A 19,097-nucleotide genomic window follows, 5' to 3' on the forward strand; every position below is an offset into this window, starting at 1 on the left:
TGTTCCAAAAGTCATGGGCTCAAATCCAAAACCAATCAACTTCTCTGTTCATCTCTTAATAATAAACAAATTTTCCACATTTGACAAATTTCCAGGAAGGGTCTTTCAAAATGCAGCAGCTCTGTGAAAAATTTGCCGTAAAAGAAAACTGTAATACTGCCATGTGTCAGTTTTGCAGTGGAGTCTTACGTCTTGAGATAACAAATTTTAATTTTTTTCTAGGTGAGACATGTAGTTGTCGATCATGCAGCACACTGTCGTTTTGAACGGACTGGTATTTATCTTATTTAAAGATACGGGCATGATTGTCAATCAGAATTTACTTTATTTCCTACAGATTCTGATTTCAATGCGACAATCATTTTAGATTGTTACGAAGAAGACGAGCAGCAAGACCAGACAAAAGGTTGGCGATTGTTGTAAAAACTTCAGATCAAGAATCTTGTCTCAGGATTTGTGAAAATCATAATCACTGATTCAAGTCATAGGTAGGCCAACTTCTTTATTTTAATTCTGTAACTTGCCCTTCATCCACAGTTCCCAAATGTAGTCTGACGAGCAGTCTGGACGTAAATGCTGTGGACTCACTTGGCCGAACTGCAGTTCACCACCTGATGAAGACGTCCGATTACGGCACGTACGAGAACATGAAATTGTTAGAAATGCTCGCAGGAGTTGGAGCCAATTTGTCCGAGCAGGACCGAAATGGCAAGACACCGATGGATTACACCATTGAGACTGGTTCCAGAAAGATGGCCACCGCTCTTCAGAAACTGACTGGAGCTGATGCAACAGAACCGCTAAATGCTAACAAAATACATGTAATCACTATTAAGAGTTGAAAATACGCCAATTGTTTTTGCTTTTCCGGGTCATTTCTTGATTAAGGAAGAGACGTTGATAAATTCCTCCTTTCAAACTGACTTGAGAATTGAGTCTGTTTGTATAAGACATGCTTGAAGGGCATATACCTCTCAGAGCAATGCAAGGGTACTTATGTGCTGTGTTATTGTGTTTTGTGGAGGTTTCCTTGGAGTTATGAAATCTATATCCCTTCCATCTGTAGTGGTCCACAGCGTGCTAGTGTGATTCACACAGGGAAGCTTGCTGGTCACAGTCAAGCCACCCCATACTATCACAAGATGTTCAAACTAAATTCAACTTTGAGAGAAAAGCATTCCCTTGTAATTTTCCTTCCTGTAACTTGTGAGGTGTTATATAAGTCTGGCACGACCATGCTAGCGCCTCTTTGTTACTTAATTCTATACAAATATTGTTTGTCCCAAGCCTGCCTCCCCAGCCTGGTCCGACCGTCTGGACTTCCCCTCATCCCAGCCCGATGTAGACAGCGATTCTCAAGCAATGCTAAAGCTTCTTGAGTTGGAACGCAGCAAGGCAAGACAACTAAATGACTCAAGACCTGAAGAGGAGGAAAAAGAAGATGAGTTGAGGTAGGACGACCAGGGTTTGTGACTCTTAGATGATTTTGTTCTGATTCCTTTTGTTGTCTTTGTCCGAAACAGCCTACAAATTCACTGTAGACCTTAGGGGCTGATTGAATAGGTATGGATCGAGCAGATACTTTGTCTTTGAAATGTCTCAGACTAATTTGTAAAATGTTAGATTATCAGGTCCACTGCTGTCATCCTACCCAAACAGTCTCTTCTTTAACAAATTTCCTTTCACACCTTTTGCGATTCTCTTAAAACTAAAAAACAACAGTAGTGCGCCCACTAGTGCTTCGACGCGGTGCCGCCACCATGTTCGTCCTTTTTCTTTGTGCCATCGTTAGGCCTAATTAATGTGTACATTTTGACACCTTGGAATTTCTCGAGTTGTGCATTTTACTACTTTACTATTGTTCCGAAATGGCAGCGTTCATAAGTGTCATTCGATTTCAGAGTGGCAGAGCAATTTTGTTCATCAAGGTTTTTGCAATAAAAATAACTGCCATCGTGCTCATCTGCCATGCGAAGTCTCAAGATACACCACCGTGCTGCACTTTGCGCGTCTGTACTTGCCGACAACGGAAGCCCTAAATAAGACTTGAGGCTATGCATGGCGAAAGTACTAACTATGTGAAGTTTGCGGTGACACCATGTATAATCAAATTCTCTCTTTGAGTGTGTGTGGTTCTGAAAAGAACCGGGGTTCACTCGACGTTTCGAACAGTGTGCTCTGTTCGTCTTCAGGAGAAAGAGTGCCGAACTCTGGAGTGTGTGGGGCTTAAGTACCGGTGGAGAGGATTCAGTGCAGTGGAAACTCGTTGATGTGGAACAGCTTGGCTGGTGGTTGGATCCTAATCTTGTGGGTTACTGTTGGTGGGCTCAGTGAAGCGTGTCATTGTTGCCGTGGGTGCTGTGGGGGGGAGGACTGTGGACCATGGGTATAGGTGACCCATTGGTCTGTAGGGGGAGTAGGGGGCGCCAGATGTTGCTAATGTTGAAACCGATGTCTTGGGGTACAGTGTTGTGCTTGTAGATCTCGATGGCTTCTCTGATGCGTCTTGGGTGCCATCTGTTGACAGGAACAATGAGTTCTGCGTCTTTCCAGTTGATGATGTGGTCCTTGGCGTGTGAGTGTTTGACAATGGCAGATTTGTCATAGGGAAACGACATCAAAACTGACCATGATATCGCTGGGCTGTAGGTTGAGGTTCTGGATGTGTTGGACGAATTGGTCTGAGTTGGTCACATGATGAGGGGTGTTACCCACCAAGGGTTTGAGAATTTTAGTGAGATGCTTCGCAGTGTTGTAGGTAGGACCTCCTCGTGAGGCTACAATGGGGCGGAGTGGAATGTCGGGCTTGTGGATCTTGGGCTGGCCAAAGAACCGGGGGCAAGTGGAGCTAGAGGGTCTCAGTTGTCTGCACAACGAGAGAGGGATAGCCTCAGAACGCTGGAGAGCCAATAGTTTGCTGGCAATCTTACGCTCAGTGGCTGGCGTGGGGTCCTTCCGGAGGGGACGGTAGGTGGGGGTAGAGAGAATGTCTGTGACCTTCCTATCGTAATCGACCTTGTCCATGACTACTGTTGCGTTACCTTTGTCTGCCGGCAGGATGTGGATCGACTTGTCTTGGCGCAGATTCTTGATTGCAGCGAGCTCCTGTCTTGAGATGTTGGTCTTGGGTGTCTTGGCTTGCTTGAGGGCTTGGTAGAGCTGGATGCGGGCGTCGTCTGCTTCGGTTTTGCTGAGGTGTTGTAGCGCTGGCTCCGTTGACTGGATGATGTCCTCAACCGGGATCGTCTTCGGCGGGAGGGCAAAGTTCATGCCTAAAGACAGGACTTTGCTCTCGGTGCTTGAGAGCGATCTCTGGCTGAGGTTCACCACTGAGGTTCACCAAAAAGGAAGAATGAGTGTGGCGGCGCCGCTTCGTTACACCAATCAAGGGCGCATTGCACTGAAAGAAAATTTGCTAAAGCGACTGTTTGGATAGGTAGACTCTTCCACATTTTTGAAGCGATTATGACAGTGTGTTAATATTTGATAGTTTGTCCATTTTGCAGTTTTAGCCTACTAAAGAACTGCATGAATTTGTTTATTTGTGGAAAGACTGAATTGTGAAAAAGGAAGAAATACAATTGGAATCATCCCGTGCAATTACTTTAATCACCAACTGCGTAATTTACTGAAGTTGAAATTGTTTTTGAAGGAATGTCATGATGGATGAGGAACAGAATATTCCATACCGTGTAAGCATGACAAAAGTGGAAATTGAAAAGGATTATCGGAGTGGATGCAGATTCTTCACCTTGCAGGTATGTATCTCTTTGTCTGCGTCGTGTCGGAAAAACACTTTCTCCGTCGCATAGTTTGAGCCAAGTACTGTGCAACACTGCTGTGACAAAATTAAGTTTGTCCACAAGAAAGCATTTCGTGTAGCCGTCGTTCGGTGTAACGATTTTTGGTCACCAGTGCATTTGACCTTGTTGAAATGCCTGCAGGAATGCCTCATGAATGAGTTTGTGAGTGGAACTTTAGTCAACGCATTCGCATTATGCAAAATAAGAAATCAATCAAAAATGCATCAGTAGAAATCCACGTCTTTTGTGAAATTTATTCGAGATCAAAGTCCTTCCCCTTGTAGTAGTCTAAGGAAGCAAGATTTTCTTTTTCAGCACAGTGCGTGTCTGCAGGTTGACACGGCCAGACTGTACGTGGTCATTTCTGCTCGTATGTGTTTCTTTACTCATGATATATATGGCGTGTTCTCCACTGTTTCTTTGCTAGTAAAACTGAGGTTTTTCTTGGCTTTCGTCAATATAAGTCCAACACAATTTCACCCTTCGATGAAAGTGTACAGAAAATTTGGCAACCAAATTGATTGGTCGGTACTTCCAACAATTGAGTAGAGCAATGTTTATTACAGGTAGTGATGTTCTGAAAAAGGCATTGACTGTAAAGAGATGATGACGATACGTTTGTCTCATAATGATTGGATTACAACCCATGGAGAATTATAAATTGCTTTTTGAAATCAGCTGTACATCATAAGTGTCTAAAAGTGAACTAATGACTTCTTTTGATCCTTTAACTGTATTTGCTTTTCCCAGTTGAATAAACTTCCAAATGGCATCATAAGGCTTTATTCCCACCGGGGTCTTCTCAAAGGCTACCATGGTGAGACCAACAACACATATTTTTGCAAGAAGGAAGAAGGAATCGCTGAGTTTGAGAAGATCTTCAAAGCCAAAAGTGAAAATAACTGGGCAGATGTCAAACGGTGAGTCACTCGTTAGTTGTAACTACAGGACTGTGGACCAATAAGGACAATTCGAATTACTGTTGAACCATTGTTAGAGAGTTCTAATCAGTATGCTCACTGCAATGTGGGAAGAGGTCGATATCTAGCGACATCGCCGACACGCTTGGCTGTAAAATGTATATTTCACACTTCTAAAAACAAATATTTTAACTCCCCTTTTGTCACTTTACGGGATGCTGCGATTGTTCAACAACTTCTTCTGTTGTCAACCTGCAACTCGCATGATTTCATGTCGTCACTGATGTTTGCCCACTAGCCAGAAATTATAGACCTTTCAATGTTGGGGGAATACGGTATCATTTTGAATTGTTCTTTTTGTAGGAGCAAGGCGGGGCCATTTTTGTACCCTAATTTAGAGTGGTCACTCACTGGATTAATAATTGTATTAAAAGCACAAAGTTTATTTATATCAAGAGAGGTCAAAATAACTTATAATAATATCATCAGATATTGTACTGTAAAGATAAGTGATTCGTCCTCTTGGAACAAGCAAGTTGAGCCGTATAATCCGAAAAAATACAAAGGAGAGAGTTTATTTGATATGTTTTATTAATTAATTCATTCAAAATTCGACCCAAGGTATAAAACCCTACCCGTTGTAAACGGTTCTCCCTCAGGGCCCCTGGGAATTGGGAGGTGACAGTGAGGGGGTGTCAAGTTTTAGAGGTGGGATATGAACCCCAGGTAAATAGTTCAAGGGATAATCAGGTAGGGACTGGAAAGACAATCCATATGACGACCAGGAGGAGGTTCAAACCAAGGTCACAGAGATGGAAGCAGTGGCGTAGCCACGACAGGGGGAGGAATGTGCCCCCCCCCACAAATTCCCAGTGCCTCCAGATGCCCCCACCAAAAAAACAAAACCAAAAACAACGGATAAATGGATATGGAACAAGGCTAACAAAAGCTTGCCCCTCAAAACCCACACCACCGAAAGCTGGCGCACCTATAAGATGCTGGCGCCCCCCTAAGGTGCCCCACGAGTGAAATCGTAGCTACGCTACTCGATGGAAGATATCTTTTAATGTAATCCTCTAACCCACCAATCCCCTTTCATATCTGTACCCAATTCCACGACACCGTCGAGCACCTGATTTGATGCTGACGGATAGAGACTCCATTTAATTCATGGGGAAGCGGTAAGCACAGCAAAAGGCACGCTTATTTTGGAGGACAAGTTTGCCCATTGTTGTGAAATACATACGGAAATACCTATGCATGAGTTATGGAAAGCACAACCGCATGAAGTACTGCCATGAAACAGAGCTTATAGTGAGCAATATACTTTTGATATAGTAAGCGTGGCTTTTCTACTAACTTTCAAGGAACTCTTTGACATTGGGCCCTGTAGTTTATGTATGGAAACCTACTTCTATAACTTTTATTTGAAGTGAGCATCAACATGATCACAATTTCACATTGTGCAGCCAATGCAAAAACTGTTCTTCTGCTGTTGCCTATTAAAACCTGCAGATTTCAGAAGAAACCAAATATGTATGCACTGATGGAGTTCAAGCCTTGGAAAGCAAAGAGGAACAGTGCACTCAGAGATTTCCGCTTTGATTTGGATTCACCTGTGCCCTGCAAACTACCAGAGGAAATCCAACATGTCCTTCGCATGTGGGTGAGTTTGATTTCTATTGCCCTTGCTATACTGACGGTTGTAACAGAAGGCTCTTTAGTGTAAACTGTGTTTGCATCACACGGTACAGAGCCATACTGCCGTAGTGTAGTGGTATTTCAGCTCAACAAATAATATATAGCTGTGTTTATTGCACCTATTAATGCTTGGTTTGTCTCTGGTGTTTTCAAATTCTCACAAGAAACAAAAAATGTGCCTACCGAATGGAATATTGCCTCAAAATAGACACATGTATTGGAGACCCTCGGGAGTGAAATGACGCGATAATTATCTGTTTAGGTCACAAGTCACGTCATACGAACCAGGAAGCAGTTTCAGGAGAGCCGTCACAGTTTCAGTAATTCCTGACTTTGGTTAATGATGGACTTGTGAGAAGTAGACCACGCCACTACGAAATAAAGTCGACGACGAACTCATTTGTAAATTATTACATTTTCAGACAAAGCCCGAGGTGTTAGAGGAGGCTCTCAAGGAAACAAAGGTCGACACCTCCATCATGAACTTTGGCCACTTTTCAAGAGACACGGTACTGGAGGCCAAAAAAGTTCTGGACCAGATCAGGTGATGAAAATTTGTACGTGTCCATCAAGCAGCTTCTGCCAGTGGAGGGTGGGCTGTTGAATTTTTGTCGTGAAATTGTAACATTGGTTTAAAAAGAAAATCGTTCAAAATATTTGTTGTTTTTCTGAAAAGCATTCCTGACTGTTCTGTTCCTGCAGTGAGTTGATCAAAAGGAGAGACTTGGAGAAAAACCAGAGTAGAATCAGACGCTCCAAACATAATTTAATCCCACAAGTTAAAGATTCTAAAGATGCGATGTCAGCTTCACCGGGGGAAAGACCAGTCCGTTTTACTCATAAGAGAGATCTCTACTTTGCAGAAAAGGTACAATAAATTTTGGAGGAATACATTTTTATTAGACACCCACCTTGTTGCATTTATTGATGAGAGGGTGTCTTGATGTAGCTGCTTTTATTGTTTGAGGAGGCACAAAAAAGAAAAACCAAATGATATAGTCTTGGAACCTCTGTTATCCAGTTTGAATGAATATGATGAGCAATTTTATCAATTTTCTGTCTCTTTTGCAAATCAGGTTGTAGCTTAGAAACATTTGTATTATGTAGTAATTTCTGTATCTGATATACATTTACGGAATAAGGGGAAAATACAACTTTTTTTCTCACAGGAATGCAATGAATATGTACTCATCCTGAATCAAAGAGAGCATAATTTGATTCAAGTAAAACTCGTGATAACCAACTGGTGAATAATTGGATTTGTGCATGTGCTTACTGTGTCAGGAATGCCTTTCTTAGTCCTAACAGTCCTCAATCCTTGAACAGTTTCAGAATTGAGGTCTGTTTGGATCGATCGAGATGGATCGAGATTGGATCGAGGAAATGGCCACAAAATAGGAGCAGCCAATGGATTATAAATATAAATCAATATGGCAAAAATAGATCATAAAACCGAAAATTGCGGTGGGGAAAAAATGATAAAAGCATCCCAGAATTGACAACCATGGTGATAATATTCTGCGTCTTCACAGCCCAATTCTAATACGCAGAACAGAAAAATTGCATGGGAATACAATACCCGGGAACCTGCAGGAATGCTCAGTGATTCTGTGCCTCGATGAGGCTACATCTTGTCTTTTATTTGTGGCTTGTCACTGCGCCATCTTGTATTTTTTTTTATTCACGCAGCTTTATGACCTAAGCAATCAGTATCTGCACCAGCTGATTCCTTACGAGAACTTTTCACACATCACAGTGCGGCCAGTTACCATCCAGGATGAGTTGGAGAAGCAGAGAAAGAAACTCTTTGATCTGATGGACCTGGAGATGCTCAACAGGATCTTACTGGGGGCGATGTACAGGAAACAGGGTTAGTCTTATGGAGAAATTGACCTCCTCCTCCCCCCCAAAAAAAATTGAACTAAAAGTGCCAAAGCTCTGTTTATGAAGAACATGTTGTGAATGAGATGAAATTATTTTGCTGGAAGCAGAAGTGGAATATAGTGATTTTTGTTTTCAGAAATCCATCCCCTGGACTACATTTATCGTGCCTTGGACTGCAAACTAAAACTTCTGGATAAGGATGACGAGGAGAAACGACATCTGCTGCAGTTTATCCACCAGTCCAGTGAGTGTCTGTGTCAATGTTTTTCCTGAACACCGTTTCTCTAGTAGGAATTCAAACCCTTAGCCTACATGTACAGTTGTGATCAAAAGTATTCATACCCTTTGGAAAATAACATACTTCTTCATTTTTAAAAGCTAATATGTTGGCACTTCCATTATATCTTTTTTCTGTTTGTTGCAATACACAAACCCATGTGTGTATTGGCTAAACTTCATTTGCATAATAATAGATACGGCCTAGGTTTCGTTTTTGCTCCTGTTCAAAATTATTCACACTCCAGGTTTACATAGTCCATTGTCCTTTCTTAATAGTCAATAGCGTAACCTTTGTTCTTGATGTCTACCTCAAGACGGTTCCTACAAGTGTCCACAAGCTTTCTGCGTGTCTCCTGTGATGTTAGTCCACTCTTTCTTGGTGAAAGCCTCCAGCTGGGTCAGGTTGGATGGTCTTCTGGCCATCACTCCAGTCTTTGGCTCCCTCCACAGATTCTCTATTGGATTTAGGTCAGGACTTTGACTTTGCCATTCCAGTACATGGATACCACTGTCCTTGAACCACTGCTGTAATACTTTGGTGGTGTGTATGGGGTCATAATTTGTCCTGCTGGTATGTCCAATCAGGTCCAAGCTGGAATTTCTCAGCAGACGCTTTACTTTGTCATTCAGGATCATGATAGAATCCTCCTTTTTATGGTGCCCGTATCTTATGAGGTTCCCGGTGCCACTAGCAGGGAAGGAACCCCATAGCATTATGTTGCCACCACTGTGCTTGACGGTTGGGACTGTGTTCTATTATTTTCCAAAGGTATGAATACTTTTGAGAACAACTGTAGGTGCAGTGTTGTAGGAAAGCTTAGTACTTAATTGTATATTCTCCAGCTGAACAGAAGTGAGCTTTCAGCTAATTAATTCTAGATGGTACAAACCCGATGGTATTTCAGCTGGTAACACTTTATTGTTCAGCTTAGCAAGTCATTCAGTTTGTCTTTGAGCATGAATTTTGTACTTGAACGTGCATAAAATGCATGCAGGTAGACAATGGCAATATGTGTGACACTTCTTTTACCATTGTGTAACTACTCCTAAGAGCTCTATTATGCAGATGACCAGAACACTAGTCGTTATCCCCTCACAAGAGCCAAACCTGACTTTATAACTAGGGGAATCGGTGTCTATTTATCTCTTTACCACTAAGAATTTATGTGTTCACTGAGAAGGCAGGGTTAGTTTGAGGCCGAACCAAAGTGAAAAACAGTGTACATTTGTTGGGTATCCTGAACTTACAAATAAAGTACTCAGGTTCTATTATCCATATCATACATCCCCAGGGATAGTCTCTGACAATCTTTTAGTCTTTTTGTATCTTCTTCAGATCTGTGCATCTTCAGCTGCCTTTTTAAATGAGAATATATAGTAAGATGTTGCTTAAGATATTTGTGATGATATCAGGACTTTAAAGAGAAAACTCTCAGAATCTGCCTTGTTACTCGAGGGCCACATGATATCACCATACCCCTCATTCCATGTATTTTGTATGGGCTAAGACATTCAACTCATTGATTGCCCTGTACGTGAATTTAAGAAACATCACTTTATTGTCTTTATCCGGGCCCTTATTGTGTGTCTCCAAGTGAGAGGTGATAACAAAGTCAAGGTGAAGGCCATTTTCCGAATATCTCGCAAAGGCGAGGAGGAGCGATTGCAGTCTTGCCGCTTGGACAACCACAAGCTGCTTTGGCACAACTGCAATTCAGCAAACCTGCTGTCTACCATGAAGCTGGGCATACCAGTCTCAGACAGAGAGTACAAACCAGACGACCGGTACTGTAATCTTGGAGAGGTAAGGTTGGCAAGCAGTTGTATTGATCCATCCAATACACAGTCTGTAGCCTCTTCAGTGTCGTAGTCAAGTTTTCCCCATCAGCCCAGCTAGAACGAAGCATGGATAATAAAACCTCACCTACTGGTTCTGTGCCATGATTGTCTCAGAACTAGTTACATGACATTTAATAGTTTTGTCAGCAAAACTGGGTTCAAAGCTTTTGTGAAGAAGTGGTGTGGAAAAGGACTGATGAAATTTTCAACAAATTTGATATGAAACTAATTCAAAGAACATATTGTGACGCGACAGAGGGCGTTAGGTGAAAGGCGCAGCGTGGGCGATAGATGGCGCTCTACGTAGTGAAATAAAAGAGCTTTACTCGGTAAAGTCACTGTTAACCATATCACTGTAGGAGACTCAGATATCGTTCCTTCTTGAAGATTTCATAACCTAGGGATCGTTATGGATTCTGCATTGACCTTTCAATCACACACTTCCTACATTTCGAAGTAGATCACAAACAACCTCTCAAACCTCAGTTAAATTTGTAAACACCTTTCGGAAAAAGCGACAAAACGACTAATACACGCTTTCGTTACCTCGCACTTTGACATGTGCAAATCTCCTCTCTTTGGCATTCATTAACAACTGCTGAATCAATAGAGCCTGAAAGTTGACCCCTGATGGCGCGCTTCCGGAACCCTTGGATAGGATAAATAACGTACAAACATTTTAGAATTTGTGATATTTTATGGTTGTCCGTTGGTAGAAACCGAAATAAAACCAGACAAAATATTTTAAACAGTCTTGTAATTTATAAAGTAGTAAACTTAAAGCAATATTCTACTTCAATTACAAAAGATTTTAATCTTTTATCTAACCTTTGCTGACAACAACTGCGTGATGTCAACTCAACGGAATCTGGAACCCATCGACTGCAAGTTGGTAAATTATTTGCTACGTTGAACAATCTCGTTTTCCCGTGAGCACGGGCATTGAAAGCAAACTTGCATGAACATGGAGACCTAGGTACGATATCGCCGGAAGTGAAAGGTTGTTAAGAAAATTTACTTTTTACATATCTCAGTGTAACTTTTCCAACATATTACTTGAGGAAGGCAAAGGTAAAATTCCAACATGAGTGTTTCATTGGCTGGTTTCAGTTAGGAATTATTCTTCAAAAAATTATCGAACGTGATAGGACGGCCAACGTAAAATCCCCATAGGAGGACCGTGCCGCGAGGGTTCCGGAAGCTCGCTGCGTGACCTTTTACTTTCAGGCTCTATTACAGCATAACAAAATTGTGCTGCGCGCCTCATTACACGAACCAAACGCTCCTCACGCATAACTGCCACCGTTCAGCATATCCACTGGCTTACCATCAAATATAGAATCATGTACAAACTAATGCTTCTAACGTAGCGCTCACTACGTAACACTTCTCCCCCGTATCTGTCTTCACTCCTGTCTCCACACAATTCCGGTCGTTTAGGTCTCCGGTCTGCTAACCAGCATCTTCCGGCAGTAACGAGATCGGACCGATCCTGGGGAGACAGATCCGTATCGCTGCCCAGCGTTTGCGGAATAGTCTCCCCTCGAACGTCCGGTCCAGCACATCTCTCAGCAGTTTCAAAACAGCACTCAAGAGAAAATTTTATAAGCTTGCCTAAGGTGCTAGGTTTTAAGCATATCTATTTTCCTGTACATAGCTGCAATTAATTTACTTAAACTTTTTCAGCGCCATGAGCGCCTATTATATTTCTCAGGTGTATTTGTGCGCTTTGTAAATGCTCATATTATTATTATTATTACATAGAGGATCATAAAAGCTAGAGGGGTCAGGCCAACCTCGTTCCCATGGGTACGATCTTGCCGCGCTTTGTTGGTTCGCACCATGCCTTGCGTAATCTAACCGCCGGTATTGTATAATTTAAATAGCCTACTTTTTGGGATATTTAATTAAGCCTGTAGTCAGTGTGTTTACGGGCGAGCGTGTAGCTTTTGAAATATGCGTGTGATTAACTTTACGTTTATGTATATTCATTCGGAGTAGCCAGTCAGCGTCATTTTCGAAGTCTACACGACCAGGGGTTGGTAAAGGAACGTACACGCAACCCATGGAGTCTAGGTTGGGGCCAGGCCTATTCTCCTACGCTACGCCAAGTTTGCCCAAGAACAGGGCGATAAGATATTCTGTACGCTACCACGTAACATGCACGCGCACGAGATCATGCAGTGCGGTCCGCAGTCTTCACCTTCTTCATTTTACTGACGTCGTTGGACCTCAGAGAGTGAATGAAAATGTTATTTTTGTTTGAGTAAAAATACGGCTGTGAAAGTAATTCGGATCAGTGGGGATTTTGATCATTAGCGTGATTCAGTAAAATCTAGTTTGATAAAAAGATCCCATACTCCGTTCTAGACAAACATAATGACCGATGAATTAATCGGGCTGACACCGTTCGATCCGCTCCCTCGGTTTATGCATTTATGAATACTAGCTGGGAGAGGGGCATGGATTCCTTCCCCATTATGTAATGATCAACTAATCCTTTGACCTAAGTTCGACTAAGCAACAGTGCGTACTTACAGTGCTTACGGCTCAGATGAAGCCAGGAAACTTAACAAAACCCGAGTAAAAACAATCACCACAAACACCTCAACAAAGAACCTCAACAAAAATGAAAACTCACACACTGGTCTAACCTCCCGGCCCAGACACCACTCAGCCACCCAAACACCAACTCAAAGACCAAGCTGCCGGCTCTCATACGCATTGAAACCTTGTTCGTTGTGCCGAATTATGTTTTCGTTGTACCTTGGATACTAAAGTATTTAAAAAGAACTGGCAATCTTAAACTGCAGTCCAATGAAACATTATCGCCACCGCTTATGAGTATCTGCAACAAAAACACTTCATTTACAAAACAATGGAAAACGTTTTGGGCAATAATCACGAAGATGATCCATACTCCTCCTCCTAAAATCTGACAGAAAAGAAATCACATTTTGTTTCCTTGGCTGCAAAATGCTGCTTTAGAGGTTTGGAGGCTGGAGATCAGAGAGTGGTAGCCGCATGCGCACGTGCGTGAGGTAAAAAGACTGTTCATCACATCAATTCAATGCGCCTATTGCTCGTAGGTTATTGGGCAATGCTAGTCACTCCTTGTCACATGTAGCGCGCTCCCAGGCATAGTCGCGGCAGTGGTCTGCTCACGAGGCTATATAAGGCGCGAAGGGACTGTGCTAAGGCCGACCTAAAGATTTTATAGCGCCGGGTAACGGTGCAAGATGGGGAAATCTGCCAAAAAGGTGTTAATTAATCAGCGTGGGCGCCATTCGCCCAGCGATACGCCTGCGCATTGGATGTTAATGCGGAGGCAGGCACAGGCGCGCACGCCCATACTAGGGCCGTGTCCGAAACGGGCTTCGGACGAACTAATCCTACGCAGACGACATGTAAAGACAAATTGTCATTAGAAATAAGGCTGTATATTGTTTTTGTTAAAAATCGGACCCCGCTTGTAGTCCCAGCATCCAGCCACCTTCTGGCCGTTCTGTGTTCGGAGGGAAGCTTCGTTTATCCCTTGGGAGTCGACTGCCGCACCATGGATCCGTCCCCTTAGCTTTATTTTTCAGCTGCTTGTTGAGATGGCCGATTGTAAGCCTCGACACCGTTGGCCAGGAGCCCCACAGTTACCATACCACAACCAAACTTAGGTCCAAGAAATCAGGAGTTTGAATCTGGTTTCCAAGTACTTTGTATGTGTAGGAAGCCGAGACGATTGACTTTCAGTTAATTTCAAGTTGGTGTAAAGTTGTAAGCAAGACACCCTGATATTGTTTTACTTATGAAAATTTCCATATTCATGAGCAAAACTGTGATGTTACCCAGGAAAACACTTAACTTGCTTTGTGCATAAACGATGCCGGTTTTCCAGTTTGTTAACCTGAATTTTCTTTTTCTTGGTGATTCAGTGTTGTGTCAATAAAGCAAATTTTCACAAGTTAAACGGAAAAACATCATAGCAACAATGCCATTGGTTGTCTAGAAAAGTGCGCAAGTTTTAAATATCTAAAGAGTGCTTTTTCATTACACTTTACTGAAAAAGGGATGTCAAATAATTTTTCTACATTGAACAGAAAAGCACGTATCTTATTTCGACCCCGGGCAATGCGAATTGAACCTCGTTGAATTTCACCCTCAGGCCTCCAGTGTGAGTTTTTTCACATCCCTTCGGGGTTACGAGTTTTTCAATCATTATTTTATCATTTTGTTGTCGGTCTGTATAGTGAGCAGTCTTCAGAAGATGTTTTCTTCTTCTTTAAAAAATGTCATGCAGGGGATCTACACATCACCCTCATTTAACGACATGTCCTCAAGTGGAAGAATGTTTGGCCAGAAAGACTCCAAGTTCTTCCTTCTGATGGAGGTAGGCTAAGTAAATCAAACCGTTAAAGAAAAACAGAAAGAGGATTCTTTCGTGTGTCGTCATGATGGCCTGCATTGTGCTTTCACTTTTTTTCTGACAGAGAAAAATTAATCCTTTCATATAGTTCGGGGACATATTTATGGAAGAAGTTGCAAACGTTTGAATTGATCACGGGGCTACTTAAATGCGCCTTTCCACACGTACGTTTTCTGGGTACGGACACGATGCTTTATTTAATGCGTTTAATTCTTTCACTTTCTTGGACCCAACAGTCAACTCCATAAACATAAAACACGTGCGTTTGCCTTTGGCCGTCAAAATCGCCCCGGGAGCGATTTTAACGGATGCACAACGGCACAAGTGTTGACGCACATGTGGAAGAGCACCTTAACAGCAGAGAAGTTGTGCTTCCTGAAGCATAATATTTTGCCAACCATAAGCACAATTTCATGGCTGTGATGGCGTGTTTGTATTTATGGTGCGCATGCACAATGATTTCCATTTTTTCACTACGTTGAGCAAATTCTTCCACCGAGTAAAAGGGCCTTTTGCTGTACTTGCTGCTTACGGTCTCCATGAAATATGCAAAGCCCTGTTAGCATGAAATCGTGTGCTCAGCAGTGAAATTGGGCACTGTTTTTTTGGTCCTATTTTCATGGTAAGGAGCCTCATGCCCTTTCACCCACCCGTTGTGTGGTAAAAAAAGCTGCTCAATATGCGTAATCATCATAATTATGATCATATGGATATGAATAGGAATGAGGTGTAGGGTAAAATGTATGGCACAAGATGACCTTTTATCCCATACACAAGGTCATCTTGTACCACACTTTCTGCCAACTTTAAAAAATACGTCTGGTTTGGTAGATTGCACTTGGCAAGACAGCAAGTCCCAGTGAATGGAACAACTATGAACGGAAGAAGGAATTTGACAGCGCTTACTGGTCTGACAGAACCAAGATCAACACTGAGCGAGAACTTCTCTTGCCCACAGGTAGAATGAAGTGGAATTTTTTCTTGCTGCTGGGCAGATTTTTCTCTTTTGAATAAACCCAGAATATCCAAGCGACACGGTGCCAGTCAGGGACAATTTGGAACAAAAGTTGGTTTGGTCAACCAAGTTTAATACCAGTAGTGCGGGGACCGTCTGGCACAATTTGACCTTTGCGACAAAAACAGCAAAAGGTCACATCAATATGCGTAAGCATCAAAATTATTATCATATGATATTAATAAGAATGAGGTGTAGGGTAAAATGTATGGCACAAGATGTCCTTTAGTAAGGGTTAGGAATAGCACAGGATCAGAAAGTGTGGTACAAGATGATCTTGTGTATGAGATAAAATGTCATCTTGTGCCATACATTTTACCCTACACCTCATTCCTATTCATATCCATATGATCATAATTATGATGATTACGCATATTGATGTGACCTTTTGCTATTTTTGACGCAAAGGTCAAATTGTTCAAGACAGTCCCTCCACTACTGTTACATGGTGGCTGCATGTAGTCGTGGCCTGAAACGTTTGAACTAAAATCTCCGAATTCATTGCATTGGATTTGATTTTTGGTCATTTTGCCTTTTGAAATTTGTAATGCAGTAAATAAACTAAATGCAATTACTTAGAACAACTGATGCACACTACAACTTGTAAAACCTGTTTCTGATTTTTCCCCCTTTTTTTCTCCGCTGTAAGGTGTGTTATTGCCAGCTGAAAGACCGCTGCCCGTTCACAGTCGGCATGGCCGCTTTGGTAGCTTTTACATAGTTCCCACCCAGGAGCAAGCCTGCCTACGCTACCTGGTGCAAGTGACGGGTGCTAAGTAAAGAACCTGAAGTAACTGGGGATTCATGCCATACTGTGCGACAGCAAATTAGACGTTTTGAATACATTTTTCAAATCTTTATTTCTATTTAGGATAGAGGATATGTTAATCCAGAGAGTTCAAATGAATTTGTCAAGTATATACAACATGGAATCTTTTATGTTTTTCTTACCATTTCTGGAGTTTTTCCTCAAGTTTGATATTTTCCTGGGGATGTTTGTTTCAACTACTCATGCACGAATGATGAGTCAACTTAAGATTTTTAAAGGATGGTCCAAAAGTTCGTGCAAATATTTATGCGGCTTGAGTTTGCTTTTTTCAAATCTAGGTTTTCTTTTATGTTGCTTGAATCGTATGTTTTGTTCTGAATATTGTTGGCTATCCAGCAAAAGCTTTAAAAATATCAAGAGAAACTGCACGCATTCTTTCAGCCTAGGTGAAATGAGTTTAGAGTGTCTATCCCTTGTTAATGTTAGTGATTAAATCGAGAGTTGATATCACTGAACAACACAACGAAGCCAACTTTAGCAAGTGAACATTGACTTTCAGTGACTCTTTCTCATTGTTGCTCGTAGTGGCATCCATCATAGTAAAGTTACAGAACAGACTGGACCCCTGATTTGATCTAATCTTATCTGATTTGATTTGATGTGAGACACCAGTAATGTGGGATTGCAGTGACTTTTATTGGGTGGGTCACATTTGAAGGTGGAAATGAAATGAATGTTCTGAAATTTGTAATTTAAGTAAACATAAACGAATAAATGCCGGGAAGAATGAGACCTGTTTTCCCGTAAAATTCACACTTCTTTAAAAATAATGTTATTCATTTATATTTAGCTGTCGTGCATGGTGATTTTTTCGGTGTTAAAATTATGTTAGATTCACACAGATAAGTTTCATGACTATAGTTCCACATAGTTTACGTGTCATGTGATTCGATGTTTCATTATGCGTTGTTTGGTAGAGTGAATTAGAAGTATGTCAAAACCTGCAATAAAGATTTAGTCGCCAGAATCACTTGTGATTTATGTGCAATTCTTAACAGTTACAATATGGATTTTCACAGCAGTACGAAAGCCCTGTAATGCTATAAGTATATTATCTCAAAAGTGAAGTGTATTTTTCGAAGATCGTTTGGATAAAGTTTATATTTTCGAAGTCCATTTTTAGCCACCGTTTTTCGACTTCGCTTTTACGAGTTATATTTTTGCAGAAAACTGAAGAAAACATTCCTGGAACAAACGAACTTTACGAAAGACAACTCGTAGAAACGGAGCTAGAAAGAATATATCTAAAAAAAAACCAGACTTCGAATAAGTGTACTTCACTTTTGAAATTATATACTGACAAGGCTGGTTCATTCTTCAGGCGAATTTTACGTCACCGAAATTTGCAGTTGAAATGTGTTCATGTGCAAATTTGCAGCACGAATGTTGTCCTATTACAGAAAATACCTCACCTCCGATACCTACAAATGCATTTCCCATACGCATGCACAAGCACTTGAGTGACGTCTCCCCCACACACTACACGCCCTATGCCTGTACGTACCGGAGTCTCTTTACATCTCTAGAAACACCGGACAGACATACTCACCACGGTGTCAAACATCCAACTTTTTTCTGCTTTCTGATGTCTTAGCTCGTGTCTCTGAAGACACATCATTACGAGGCCTTGACCTCGTAAGCATGTTCAAATCATTCCAGGATGACTGTTAAGGCAAATGACTGATAATTGATTATCTATTCTGGCCCTTCGCGGGATCTAGAAAGCGAATGGAAGACCTGCCCATAATTCTAGGAAGTGACCGTTTTAATTAATGACACGTTTGGTAAAGTCATGCTCCAAAAAACCAAAAGCCTCAAGACGGCCGAGAAGTTTGATCTGCGTTGCCACGATTCCGCGCGATCCTCATCTAAATTTCCCCATGAAGGTAACAGAAGTTGTATTTGTTTCCCTTACACATTCGATTCCGTCAATCCAGAGTCTCCTTCGCCAAGGCTTCGCCAAAGTCACAGTCGTCAGTCTGTCCTCTACACCAACAGGGTGCCCTCTAAACTAAAGCGCTCCTTTAAATCCCAACAGGTCCGTGTTCCAAAGGGGCAATAACTAAAACCAGATTCCACTAGCCCTGGGACCAGTAGGGGGGTCGTCGGCTTTTGCAGTTTGTTCACGAATGGACACACATTACCACAGACATCTGGGTTCTCCAAACAGTATCTGTGGGCTTTCAATTATAATTCACCAGCGCTCCGCCTGAACTCCACAATTTTGCAGTCCCCTCTGACTTTGCACGCTAAAGTTCCTTGGAGAAGGAAATATCCTTCCTAAAAGGAAAGAGAGCCATAATCCCTCTTCAAATGGATTCACTTCAATTTTCTTCCTCACTCTACAGAAGTCCGGCGACAGGTGACCGATTATCAACCTTTGTCCCCTGAACACTTTCATCAGACTGAA

The 19,097-nt window shown here is 41.8% G+C and overlaps 1 protein-coding gene across 5 annotated transcripts in view; it reads left to right on the forward strand.

Annotated features, from left to right (window-relative positions):
* The window catches only part of LOC110980508 (poly [ADP-ribose] polymerase tankyrase-like), a 69,962-nt gene extending 52,308 nt beyond the window's left edge, over window positions 1-17,654 (forward strand). For 3 of the 5 annotated variants that reach the window (XM_087133313.1, XM_087133317.1, XM_087133322.1), the window contains exons 33-46: window positions 338-406; window positions 538-821; window positions 1,288-1,451; window positions 3,653-3,758; window positions 4,554-4,723; window positions 6,239-6,389; window positions 6,847-6,968; window positions 7,127-7,292; window positions 8,114-8,294; window positions 8,445-8,552; window positions 10,183-10,391; window positions 14,718-14,807; window positions 15,675-15,801; window positions 16,508-17,654. In XM_087133313.1, the coding sequence (XP_086989439.1) occupies window positions 338-406; window positions 538-821; window positions 1,288-1,451; window positions 3,653-3,758; window positions 4,554-4,723; window positions 6,239-6,389; window positions 6,847-6,968; window positions 7,127-7,292; window positions 8,114-8,294; window positions 8,445-8,552; window positions 10,183-10,391; window positions 14,718-14,807; window positions 15,675-15,801; window positions 16,508-16,638 (2,078 nt within the window). In that variant the 3' untranslated portion in view covers window positions 16,639-17,654. Of the gene's footprint in view, window positions 1-337; window positions 407-537; window positions 822-1,287; window positions 1,452-3,652; window positions 3,759-4,553; window positions 4,724-6,238; window positions 6,390-6,846; window positions 6,969-7,126; window positions 7,293-8,113; window positions 8,295-8,444; window positions 8,553-8,863; window positions 10,160-10,182; window positions 10,392-14,717; window positions 14,808-15,674; window positions 15,802-16,507 lie in introns of those variants that run through there. The other 2 variants (XM_087133324.1, XM_087133327.1) reach the window with 2 other exon arrangements.
* The last annotated feature ends 1,443 nt before the right edge of the window (window positions 17,655-19,097 follow it).

Source organism: Acanthaster planci, linkage group LG01 (assembly GCF_054643075.1).
Source record: "Acanthaster planci isolate LZ-2023a linkage group LG01, COTS_SCS, whole genome shotgun sequence".
NCBI lineage: Eukaryota > Metazoa > Echinodermata > Asteroidea > Valvatida > Acanthasteridae > Acanthaster > Acanthaster planci.